The sequence below is a fragment of the Acipenser ruthenus genome, chromosome 1 (assembly GCF_902713425.1).
Source record: "Acipenser ruthenus chromosome 1, fAciRut3.2 maternal haplotype, whole genome shotgun sequence".
Taxonomy (NCBI): domain Eukaryota; kingdom Metazoa; phylum Chordata; class Actinopteri; order Acipenseriformes; family Acipenseridae; genus Acipenser; species Acipenser ruthenus.
Genome location: NC_081189.1, coordinates 43178715 through 43192111, shown reverse-complemented (window position 1 = coordinate 43192111; position 13397 = coordinate 43178715). Strand labels below are relative to the sequence as shown.

The following is a 13397-nucleotide window of genomic DNA, read 5'->3' as shown; positions in this document are numbered from 1 at the left end:
GTTACAAAATATTTTACCGGTCACCACACAAAATGAACCGGTTATACCCACTCTACACATACACATAGAAAAAATCCTTTCGCATTCATATTTTTAATTAAACATAAAACTAGAGTGGGTAAAGCAGGCATCTGGCAATTTTTCCTCCATGGAGAACCCAGCTCAGAGTGCTCTCTGGTACTCATGAACTTTGCAGTTTTCAACTCATTGTATAATTTTGTAGAAGTATAAATACTCCGGTAAATATAAATAACAATCACAATACTCATAATTTGACAGGTTTTGTTTTATTTCCCTTTAAAAACTGCCATTTCTGAAAAAAACAAAACACTGTCTCAAGTATATTCAAACTGGTAGAAAATGAATAAAAATATTAAATTAAAATCTAAAATTACACATTTAAGTATAGTATAGTAATTGAAGACATAACATGTGCAATGTAATTTATTTTTGCTTGAAGTACTTTCTCGTAGTGATCTCAAATCACGGCCAAACCTGTTTCCAGCGGGTCCGCGGCACAGAGTTTTATTTTTTTACACTTTTTCAAACTCACGGTTGATGAGTTCTTGTCGACTTTGATTCATGTTTGTGTAATAAATTAAAAGTAGACAGCATAAGCTTTCTGTCAGTGTAGGCCCTTAGAAGTAGGAGTAGTTTTAAATCCTGCGTAAAAGTGTCCGTTCCTAATTGTAATCTTGTTTTAAATCTCACAAGCGGAGTCGCCAATAGAAATGTAGTAATTTGCTGCCACTCAGTAGTTGGGGTGGTTTTAAAGTATTCAGAATGAATCAATGATAGATACATGTCAGGAAGGGGAGACTAGGAAAGGTAGTTTGTCTTTGTTTTACTTGTAGGTTGTTTTTTTTTTTAATGGGAAAGAGGTGAAGTCAACATGAATTGAGTAACTATTTTAACATTTTCCCAGTGTTTATTGGCTATACACTGATTTTTAATTTTTTTGTATGAGGGGTGTTGTATCGTTTTTTTATCTGTTAAAACCGAAAAATCAGAAACCCTAAATATACCTCAACCATGCCATGAAAAGACCATCCTCTATGGGGCTAAGAAAGACCATGACCTGATTTGTAGCAGCGAATACCCAAACATTGAAGACTTACAGCCGAAACATTTGCATTGAATTTATTTTTTACTTTTAGTATTTCCAAACATAACTTGTGAATTACATTGTTTATTTGGAGCACTAGGGCTATTTCAGAAAGAGTGAATAATTTTTTTTTTGCACACAATGTCTAGCCTACACACTGCTGCTACCTCATAAATTAGTGTTGGATTCTTTAAAAGGATTTTTTTAAACTGCAATATCTGGTAAAGGAACCAAAAAGTGAACCTCACTGGAATGCAAAGATGCAACAGCTGTTTTGTGGTTTCAGTTCAAAAGGGAACATACATAGTTTTTTTTTTTTTATTTAGTGTTGTGGCAAAAACAAAAATACATAAAACATTTACCCCAGGGACATTATATGAGCTCCTATGCACTACAAACTGCTATTTACTGCCCCACAAAGTGGAACCTGCACATTTTAAATACTTAACCAGAAGATTTGCTCTTCAAATCTAGTTAAAAAAAATAAATAAATTCAGCATTAGACCAATAATACAGCCTGAAATACCATAAAGAGGGAACGCATAATTATGACTTTAAAACTATTTCTAGAGAAATTATGAAATTGTGTTACTAAAACAGGCACAAGAGATTTTAAAATGGATTCAGATTTATATGGGGCTTTGCACTGTTAACTCTGTATAGATATTACCATCTACCCAGCTGTCCCCAAGTTAAGGTTTCAGACCTTTGAAATTTCAGTTTTCTATACGTCATTGAATGACAGTACTGCAATCTGAACAACAACAATCTGAACAACAGTTCAGTGGAACATAACTCATGAGTTATTGAAAGACATTCTTTAACATCTGTTGGATTCTAATTAAAAGCTGCATTCAGTCATCAAAACAGACTTAATCAATCCAGGTGTTGAATCTGGTAGTCAAATCCAGGGGTAGTTAATGCGGCTCTGCTCCCGATTCTGTTCACACTTGTTTTTCTGCAGTGTAAAGCTGGAGTTAACTCTGCCGTGCAGTTCTCTGATCTGTGCATGTGTAAAAAACATCTTTACGTGCACGACACATACTCAATCAAAAAAAGGTGCATTCTTTTTAACTCTAATGTGGAGTAAAATGACTCTGGTAGTAATTAATGTGAACCTGAAGCTACCCCAGGTGATCAGTCAGGTTACGAGTGTCACTTCAGTGCACAACACCGCTCTAAAGTGCCAGTGTGAAAACGGTATTAGTGACTGGACTCTTATTAACAAGACTCAATTACCTAGCTACTTATTGTGGGAGACTGATACAAGCCCATGGATCACTATGTTGAAACAAATACAAACATACAGTTACAGTTGCTTAAATTCTTCATTAAAATGTTACTGGATATAAATAATGATTGCATGAAAACAGATGTGTTTGACGAATCAGTTATTCACTGATACATATGGAACATCACTATCTATTTTAAATGATAATCAAGTCATTAACACTTACTTCGAAAAACACATTGCTTACTTAGGTCCACCAGCTGAGCAGCACCAAAACAAGTTAATGCTATTACAGCTCATTTACCTTAAACCATCCTAACAGAAAGTCATTACTGTCTTTTTTTTTCTCTCCTGGTTCCGGTTAAGAAAGCAAGCTCCCTTACTAATCCCTGATGAGTGATGACACAGCAAACTTATTTTTCTTACACTTTGCTTTCAAATGCACTCTTTAAAATTCAATGAATTGTTACTCTTTAACACACTCTTGACTCCCCGTTTCTTCTATTAAAGCCTCCCGAGGCCTTTAAAAGAGATTGTTAACAAAAACATGGATCTGCATGAGGAGCTTCAGTAACACTCCATTAAATCCTCGGGCGATTAGCATTAGAGGAGTCCCTCACCTCGGAGTAGAAGAGCCAGTTGCAGTGTGAGCAGCTCTGGTGCCTCTTGGAGAATCTCTCTTGCTACCAGGGTGGTGGATGACGACTCCTGCAACTCCTCACTGCTTTCCCATCGCTCACAGGGATTGATTACTCTGACAACGGCCGATTCCAAAGCACAGTCCTCACTGGAAATGCAAAAATGAGGCTGCAAATTGCTTATCTACATATAAGACAGCATTATAGCCCATGGCAACAAAGCTGTCAAGAAACATTTATTCTTGTAACTTATTTAACCGAGAGCTGCCCAGCTGAGATGCCATATCTTGCTTCCAGTGGGAGCCTGTTTGTACCGGACCTAGTTTTCCAGCTGAGTTGACTGACCCACAAGGAGGTCAAGTTTCTTGCCCCCCTCCCCCCGTCCCCAAGGGTCTCCTAACATTACTAGGCCACAATGCCTGTGTATTTCATGAAGACTAAAAAGAAGAGTTGGAAAAATGACTCACCTGACCAAAATGGATAGATATCCTGACTAATCCTGACCAAGCAGATGTTTTTTCCCATATTTGAAAATACTACTATCTATCTATCAATAAACCAATTTAAAAATATGATATAAAATCATCATAATTTACATTTTAAATTTTAAATTTAAAACAAAAAATGAAATGGAAGGCAGTGCAGCATTTTTAGTCAGACTGGCTGGACTATCCACAATGACCATCCATTCAACTGGCCTGGTAAATGTACTCCATGACTTAACTGGCAAACCAGTTTTTTTAAGTGATTTTTTTATTATTATTATTATTTTTAACATGTGGGTATTCAGTATTACTGCATTTAACTTTACAATTGACTGACCTATTCTATTGTTGCTTTTCAAATCATGATGTACTATGTTTCAACCATAGCAGTACTTTAATACATCCAGCATTAAAATGATTAAAACAGCCTCATCTGTGTCCCAAAGAAAACCAGCATTTCTAACAGTGCATATGAGTCTTTTTACAGTACAACAAAAACTGGCTTACTAAGTGTACATGGTGCACACGGAGGGTTAATTCTATGTCTGGTAAGATCTGTAAACATATTTTCTAGAGTACACCTATGGTTAAGTATGCTTGAGAGGATTTCATTATGCTGTAATGAAAAGTGGCAGGTCCTATTTGAATCTGCAACACTTTCAAAACACAATCTGCCCCCAACTGTGACATGTTTATTGCGCACATGTATTGTTGTTGGACCGTTTATGAATTTACATCCTGAGCGAAGTTTACCTTGTAAGCACATTATTGCTCAGAAGAGTTAAGGAGAGTTTTCCTGAGGTATTCAGCTGATGCAGATCAATCTCATCCCAGCATATCAGACAGGATTCCGAGACGCTTATCTGTTCCAGAAAGATCCTGGTTTCATTTGCAAGGTGCAGCTCGGACCTTTGGCTGATAAGGACTGGCACACACACAGCATCCAATGGCTTATTCTGCAAGTATAGCATTCAAAATGTTCTAGCATTCAAATTATTCTACAGTAAAGCACACTGGGTCCAGTTTTACACAATGGGCAAATTGTCCATATAATACATTTACTATGGAGGGGGCAATTTGCCAATTGGGGAAAATATAAGACACTGGGTCACACTCACTAAGCATTCACTGCTGTGAAAAATTTGCTCTTTATTTTGTGGTTTTGTTCCGAAATCTACTTTATGTTTTTTTTATATCCTCCACAATTTTACAATGTATACCACAAACCCTGAAACTAAACTATAAAACCATTTGGCCACTGTTGTTGCCTTCATTTAGTTTTATAATACATATATATTTTTATGCCATTGAGTCTCTTTATCATATTCAACATGCAACAAAACCATGGTTACCAACATCCTAATTGAAATAACGTTTGGTCACAGCAAAGCTATACCTCGTAAAACTAAAGTTTCTACACAAATAAAAACATTGTCTCAAATAAACCGCAGAAAACGCAACATATACAGGTATTACATAAACTTTTATAGCATACATTTACAAGTAAAAATAACACGCAGAGAACGAAACATTAGATGGTTGAACAGAACTAACTTGCACTTATTATTCTGAGCTCCACCCCTCCTGCTTCAGCACAGCTCAAGAGTGTAACGAAGGCTCACACAGGGTAGTGCTGAGTGCTCAACGCGTAATTTACATCGTGCTTCATTCACCCTCAACACCCCTACCACGTGACCATAAACAAGGTATGGGAGGGGGAGAACACTGAACATAGTAATTACCCTGTGAGAATGAATGTGCCAATACCCCACAGATCTTAGGTTTAGGTTTAGGTTTAGATTATTGTGTGTATTTAAAGATACGGCCAATACCCCACGAACCTTAGGTTTAGGGTTAGGTTATTGTTATGAAATAAACTTAATGTAAGTACCTAAATTCATCACCTTTATCATGTGATCGGGCTGTATAATGATGATGTCTATTATGAGTTGTGCACAAAACGCTACCCTGTGTGAGCTGCCTGTGAGAGCTACGCTGTGCGAGTCTGCATTCTGCAGCAGTACCCCTCTCGCACAGCTGGACTCAGCATCACTGGAAGCAAGGCAGACGGGCCCGCTTCATCCTGTCACGGAGACTTCAGCCGTCGGTCAGGGTATTGTGCACAATACTCATTAAGTGTTTTCCTCTTGCGCCCCATTTTCAAATCAAACTAGTAACAGTCACCGTATATACCTATAGCAAAAGCTTACCTACACCTTAACCCGCTAATTTCAAAGTAGGTGCTTTGAATGACAGGTGCTGTAGCTGGCAAACGAAAGTGCACAGTCGGTCTTGATGACTGACAGTCATTTAAAAGAATGAGAGCATTCTAGCACTGCTACAGCCAATGAAATCTGTCAGAACAGGATGAAATGACTGACGGTGAAACTACAGTAGCCTTTTAAGGGACCACTGAGTTGACTGACAGCAACCCCTAGCCATTCGGAGCGGAATGGAGATGGGACAGACAGCAAGTATAAAAACTAGCGAGTGGTTTTACAGACATCTATCCTATATAAATTTATTTCAGTCGAACTCATATTTTTGGGGAATTCGACGTTTAACGAGCTTTACCAATTAAAATCAAAAAGTAGCAAGCCTAATTATATTATATTATATTTTAGCTCAAAGAGCCAGCTGCCCAACATTTCAATATGTTGTACATATCTTTCTCAAGGGAGCATGTGCTTGAATCAAAACATTGGAGGTATTTATAGATTTAACGGCATGACAACTACTTGTTATTTCTATTCAAATACATGATTTATTCTTACATGATGTAATGGTGTTATATTTAAGAAATCTGTTGCAAACAAATGAATAGCACTAGTACTAGTATCACTGACAAAACTCAAAAGGGAATATAGAACAAAGCATTTTACTCATGAAAAAATCAATAGAACAATACCTTATCGAGGAAGAAGGCATAGCTTAGTACTGAAGCTACACAGTCAAGATCGCAAGTTTTACTTCCCAGAACAGCATGAACTTTGGGCAGCTTAGATCCAGGCACCTGAAACAGATAACCAATAAAACGTGTATATACAGTACTTTACGTTTCTGTGTTAACTCACTGCAAACAACAATCCCCTATTGTCTTACAAATACTGTAAGATGCTTGCCTAGCTATTGTGAAACATGGAGTTCAGTCTTGCAAATTGCAATGTCTGAGTACAGTTACAATATGCTAGATTATTCAGAAACCTGTAACAACAACACAAATGGTTGGTCTGCCATAGCAAGTGGGCACAGACTGTACTGTGCTTTTAAAATTGTTAACCTTTTTTGTTTGTTTGTTTTACCTTGCATTCTTGGTTTTACTATGCTTAAAAAAAAAACTATGCTTTTAAAACAAACAAAAAAAGCTTAACTGGTATTTGTGCATTTAGTCAACCCACATCTAGAAGATGTAAGATTTTTTACAAAACATATACATTTTTAACTGGCATCTACATGTTATTTTCATCCCTCTTTAACTATATTGTTATGATAACTTACTCTAATGTTATTAATGGCAAAAGTTACTTTTAAATGTATCATATTACATTAATACAGTGGGTGTTCTGATTTTTTCAAAGAAATGTATTTGGTACTTAATTGGTTAAAACCAGGGAAACAGTATCATGAACCATCAGCCTTCCTTTTTGTCTTGTAAAAAATGTCCATGGAATTGTATTTAATCACAAGGTGATGACTGACATTCAATAAAAATAGCTGTGTTTTTGTGAACAAAAACAAAGCTTACCTAGCAGCAAAACGTGAGGGGCATACTACAGGTATCTCTGATGAAACGTGACAAGAGCTGTATAATATGGCCGAATGTGTCAGTCACTTTGTTAATTTTCACTAAACAACAGTCAGGTACTGGGTATGCAACTAGTATCTCAAAATGTTAGGTGTTTACCATCCAGAAAAAATAAATAAATAAATTACATGAACACAATATTACAGCCACTCTTGGTCACATGTCACAGTGAAGGGACCATTACATATCACCAGAGAAGTATCCATAACACTGAAAATATGAAGTTGGCATTACAAACGGTTTATGATTTATTGTCAGTTGAAAGAGTAGAGACACAGATTAACAAGTAGATATAAGCTTTCTTTGAAAGGATGCTCATAAAAATGTAAACTGACATACCACAAAACCACACATATGGACAGATGGATCAGGGGTGTGCAGTTTTTTTTTTTAAATAACTTGCTGTCCAAGGGAAATGCCAGAAAAATCTACTTGTCCTTCTTAAAAATCTATTTGCCCCCTCCCTATCACACAAAACACACACAAAAAATAAGAATAACTTGTAGGATTCTGGTTTCATTTAACAGTTAATCAATCAGTGATTAACAGGGGCTGATCTAGCCTTGTAGCTTGCCTGGTTCCCACACATTGTTGTGTACTGCCAGCTATCATTATTATTTACTGTTGTCAAGTGACTTTGGATTACAATTAAAACCATAATTTCACCAGTAACTTTGTTAACTAAAAACTTCAACCGGCTTTCAATTGAAATGTGTCAGTTCAGTGAAACCTTAAAGGAAAATGTATTTGTCCCATCCCTAATTATATATACACACACACACACACACACACACACAATTCTTTGAAAAGTTGAGGAGGCTCTGTCTCCCTTGCCTCCTCTGGTAATAGTAATAAACCATCAATATATATATATTTTTTTTTTCAATAATTAGAACAAGATGTTTAAATTGGTTGTTTCTGAATAGCTGTGACAGGATGGCTGGGTGGATAGAGACTCGGAAACAGTACTTGCAGGTTTCAAGCGCTGGTTTCAAAAGACAACTCACAGAGCAAAATAAAGGTTGTAACAAAACAATCACGTACCACAAAAGTGAATAAACAAAAGAACTCTCACCCAAGCAGTGCTGTCATGCTGAGGTTTTCAAACAAACATTCAGGCGCATGTATCTCTCTCCCAGGCTCTCCCCAAAATGGCGCTCTTCAGCTCCCTTAAATACCATGTGGTCAGGGTTGATTAAGAACTAATAATTCAGTCAACACCTGGCCACATTCTGCACATGTAAACCTATCCCTGTCAACCACCACCACAAACACACCCAAAACAACCAGGGCTGAAATCCCTGCCATATCTAACACACACTTTTTCATGATTACACATTTTATGTTTACACATATTACACACACAGGGCTTCTGCCCTGCCACAGTAGCCTACAGAGCACTGCTCCTTTAAAAATAAAACAAAAAAAAAAAAAAAACAGAGCTGAAAAGTCAAATCACACAGGCAGGCACTGTGTCCAAGAGGTCCAGCCCCCCCCCCCCCCCCCCCCACCTGTAACCTTGGCGGAGAGGAACCCACCCAACCTCCCCCCCGCTCGGAAGGGAACTTCTGGTGGTCCTGGCGGAGAGATGGCCCCCACTCCGGGCATGCTAGCAATACTTTGCTGAGCGGGAATAATATCAAGGAGAGAAGAGCGAATGTAAGATTTCACTCCTGGGGAAGGACTAGTTGATTTTACAGAACTAAAGGGAAAATGCGATTGTGAAGGAAGAACAGCTTAAAATGAACTGAAGACAAAAATTGCAAATGTATGGATTTAGTTGAAAACCAGTTCACTAAATAGAGAAATGGGTAGAGGGAAAGGTTGAGCTGAGGGAGCCAAACGTCTGTATTGAGCGATCTGTAAACAAAAAAGAGTATCAGCAGTGTCCAGACTAGCTGGTAGAGAAGTTGCATAATTAGAGGGGAAGAGGAACGTCCATTATTAATAATATGAACAGTAGATTGATTATCACAAAAGATTAAGATAGATTTTGTTCTGCCAAAATGGGCCACAAAGATAGGCTGCAAAGACAACAGGGAATACTTCGAGTAAGGCTGTGGATTTAAGCTGAGGAGGAAGATTGTTGATTTCTGGAGGCCAGACATCTGAGAACCATTGATTAATTCTGCCAAAACCAATAGAAGAAGCATCCGTATGGAGTGAGAGGTCGTGGGGGGCAGAAATGAAATAATCGTAAAACAGAGAAAGGCCGTTCCAGGGCTGTAGGAGAAAGGACCACATCCTAATGTATTTCCTGGCTTCAGCTGTAATATTAATGTGAGAGTTGAGATTTTTAGCTGTTGTAGAAAGAGCGAGAAAATGAGAAATAAATGTCCTACCTTGAGAAATGATGCAAATTGCAAAATTGAAATGTCCCAGGAGTGAAAGAAGGTTCCGTTTAGAAATTGAATGGTTGATCTCAAAGGACTGAATGAGAGAGCGAATGCGTTCCAGTTTATCGGGAGGCAGTCAAGCTTCAAATCGGATAGTGTCCAAAGTTATTCCTAGGAACTCAAGAGAGTGAACTGGACTGATAGTTTTCTCCTCTGAGAGTGAGATGCCGACTGCTGAGAAGAGAGACCTGAGTTCTAAGAGTGCTTCAGCTGGCGGGGCTGATGGAGGAGATATAAGGAGAAAGTCGTCCAATAAGTGTAGCAAAAAGAGGATGCAATTAATATTGAGTAGAATCCAGCAGAGGGCTTCGGAGAGTGAATTAAAGATCTTAGGGCTGCTGCAGCATCCGAAAGTTAGTTAGTTAGATACCAAAAAGATGACGTAGAGAAGGGAGTATAGGCATGACTTTGAAGGTGTCGGAAATGTCTGCTTTAGCTAACCAGGAACCCCCTCCTAATATTTTTATGGAATAGAAAGCAACAGATCTAGTGATGTAATGAAGAGTAAACTGATCCGAGAGAATGAAATAATTAATGCTGCTGATAGAAGAGATGCGAGAGGCAGAGGTCAATGATGAGGCGCTTCTTGCCTGATATTTTCCTTGGAGCTACTCCAATAGGATTAATGCGAAATTGAGGAAAGGGAGGGGCTAAAAAAGGGCGCTCCGTGAATCCCTTTGAGATCTCGGAATTGATGAGAGAATCAACCACTTCTGGTTCTCTTATAGCAGATTAGAGGTTTTTACAAATAATAGAAGAAGAAGAGGTGGATTTTAAACCAATAGAAAAACCATTAGTAAAGCCAGAAATGAAATAATTAAGAAAAAAACGATTGGGGTGATATTGAAGAGCATCTGATAGAGCCAGGATGTTGATGGGGTAGAGGCGGTTAGTAATGATGAATGGCATTTAAAAGAAAGAGGGCAGATGGAACATGAATGAGCATTGCCACAGACACTGCACATATGTAAAAAAAACAAAAAAAACTGGAATTGAAATTTATTGCACAGCTGACTGCCACCAGAATATTTGATGGCTGAAGAATGGATCGGAGGAACAGCAGACGCATGATTCCTAAAAAAATAAGTGTTGTCGAGAGTAGGGGAAGAATAATTTAAGGCTGATGAGACTGAAGAGGAGGCTGCATTTGGGCTCAGAGAGGTAGAATGGGCAGTGGAAGCACAAACACTGCAAGCGTTAGCACAGAGATCACTGAAGAATCTATTAAAGAGAGTATGATCGGGTTGAGACCAGTCAATCAGTGTATTGTTCAATGCTAACCGAGAAGCTACTTTGGCTGAAAAAGCTTTATGATACTCATAAAAAATGGTACCGCCATATCTGACCTAGAGATTAACAATATTAAATAAATATGAGTCCAGTTCTTGTAGTCAGAGCATAAACTTCAAAAAGGACATCGCGAAAAACAGAAAATGCAAGCACAAATTCTCCAAGAGTGAGTTTTTTTCGAGGTCGAGGAACCCGAGATATTAGAGTAACAGACAGATCTCCACAGTCAACTACACTGTGATCCACAAATGCTGAGGTTGCAATGAGAATAGAGACCAAATTAACGTCTTTGCCTTCAATAATATTGTGTCTCAGTTGAGGAGACAGAAAGTGGCGATGACCAACTGAAGCAGAGGTTCCTAAACCAGAGGCAGTCGCTTGAGTGAAAATTGGCAACGTGAGAGCAGGTGTGGGTGTGGCTGAAGCATTGGGAGCTGCGAGCGCTGCTGCTGGTGTCCCTGATGAGGATGAAATGGCTGCTGGTTCCAAGCGAGTGATTCTGTTATCAAGCGCATCAAGGACATCAGATACGGTAGCAATGGAGGTAGAAAGAGGATGAATGAGTTGCTTGACATTGTTAAAAATCTGAAAGTGTAAATCAGAGGAAGGACCAGATGAAATTGAGAACTGAGGGGTTGTGGTAGCTGAATCAGAAGCGAGTGGAGCCTGTACTGCAGAGGCAGAGCACAAACTGACAAGTTTGGATCTCTGCTGTGCCTTTTGAGGGGGGAAAACAGGCTTGGTTGATATGGAATTGCAGTATGAAATAAATAAAGCAGCCCAATCACTTCCTGCTTCAATGGGTAATCCTTTTTTAAACAGAGCTTTTAGGAGTTTGTTGATGGGCCAATCCTTGTAAAAAAGTTGCACTGGAGAATCGTCCTGAGGTCTGATCCGTTTAGAGCAACAAAGAGGAATGGCAGCAGGATTGCTGGATAAGCAGGGGTTGAAGCAGCAGCATTGTCAGCAGGAGGAGAAGTGAGACAGGCGGATTTGTTTGAAAGTTTTTTCAGTGGATTATTTGTTGAGTGAAGAAAGAGAGAAACATTCTTCATCTGTGGTGAGTAGTCATTTTTTCTTGATTAAAACAAAGGTTTGTTTTAAGGTTGATTCTGCAAGTCTGCGTGCTAACCCTGAACTGAAAAGCAATATGAGAATTAGGCTATGGTTTAAATAGGGTGACTGACAGCTAATTAAAGGTTGACTGACAGATATTTTACACAGGATGACATAGGGGAGGAGTCCCGGCTCCAGCCCCCCGAAATACACTTAACCCTTTGGCGCCGAGCCATTCTAATTTCGGTGCTTAAACACCAATGGCGCGTTCTCTCTTCCGAGATGTCACGCGGCAAAGATAAGCCGTGGGGGAAACAAATCAGTGTTTCTGAGCCTTGTCATTGAATAACACTATCTGGGAAAATAGGAAACAGCACAGCAAGGTCTAATACATCTTACAGGTATTGTCACGTGAACGTGATATTGGCTCTTTAAGGCTGTGCACAAGCTAGTCTCTCATGTTTATACTGGTTGCATGATGGCATCACATGGATCATTTAAAGGTTTATCCTTTGTACTTTGATCGTTTCGCCAAGATGTGATCTGTCATAGATTAACCATAGGCGAAGTTTAACTTTAACTTTAAGAAACCAAGGAGCATGTTTTCAAAGCATTTACTCTAGTCTTTAATTAACTTTTTTAAAGAACAAAATCATCAGTTAATTTTACAAACCACAAACCAAATAACTTGAAGAAGTTACACCCTAGCAACTTGTATGTACAAGTATATAAAAATTGAAATTCAAGCTCTATAAAAAAGAAAATATTATTTACAACAAAACTATTTTGTCCAAGCAAGTCATTGGAAGCCACACTTGCCTACTGCACTAGAACCTTCAAGTTACAAACACATCTGTGCTGTGGAATGCAGGATGTACATAAGACTGAAATATCTGTAACTCTGAAACTGGAATTATTTTCAGTGGTTTAATGCATGGGTACTATATTGATATCCATTAACCTGTGGAATAATGATAAAAAGATTTCTGTTTAACTAGTAAAACTCCAAGTGTCTGATTTTCTTATCTGTTACAGTAGCCAGGAGCCCCATTTCTGGTTTCAAGTTGTGCGTTTGGTTGACCGGTCAGTTCTTAAATGTGGAGTCTACTGGGAGTTAATCTGTTTAGTGTTGGTGTTTTATACATTGGATAGGTTTCCAACTCCTCACTAAAGTAAAATCTGTTTTGATAAAAGTCTTTATAAATCTCTTCAGTTGACTTAAATAGTTTCAGAACATTGTGTGGTTTTACCATTGCTGTATTATATAGAACAGGATATGAAGTTGTATTCATTCACTGTCTCAAAAAGTACTCTGCTGTTCCAAGCTCCGAAAATATAGCATAATTCTTCATGTAATGCATGTGTTATAAACACTCACGCTTTTCTTTGTA

At 38.3% G+C, this 13397-nt stretch overlaps 1 protein-coding gene across 12 annotated transcripts in view; it reads right to left on the bottom strand.

The window, feature by feature from the left end:
• LOC117421070 (uncharacterized) overlaps positions 1–13397 on the bottom strand; it is a 137452-nt gene that overhangs the window by 102943 nt on the left and 21112 nt on the right. For all 12 annotated transcript variants that reach the window (XR_009328908.1, XM_034922324.2, XM_059025463.1 and 9 more), the window contains exons 2-4: positions 6368–6472; positions 4213–4415; positions 2957–3123 (exon numbers count right to left, since the gene is read on the bottom strand). Coding sequence is in view for 11 of the 12 variants with exons in the window: in XM_034922324.2 (XP_034778215.2) it covers positions 2957–3123; positions 4213–4415; positions 6368–6472 (475 nt within the window). In the remaining variant the exon portion in view is untranslated. The remainder of the gene's footprint in view (positions 1–2956; positions 3124–4212; positions 4416–6367; positions 6473–13397) is intronic.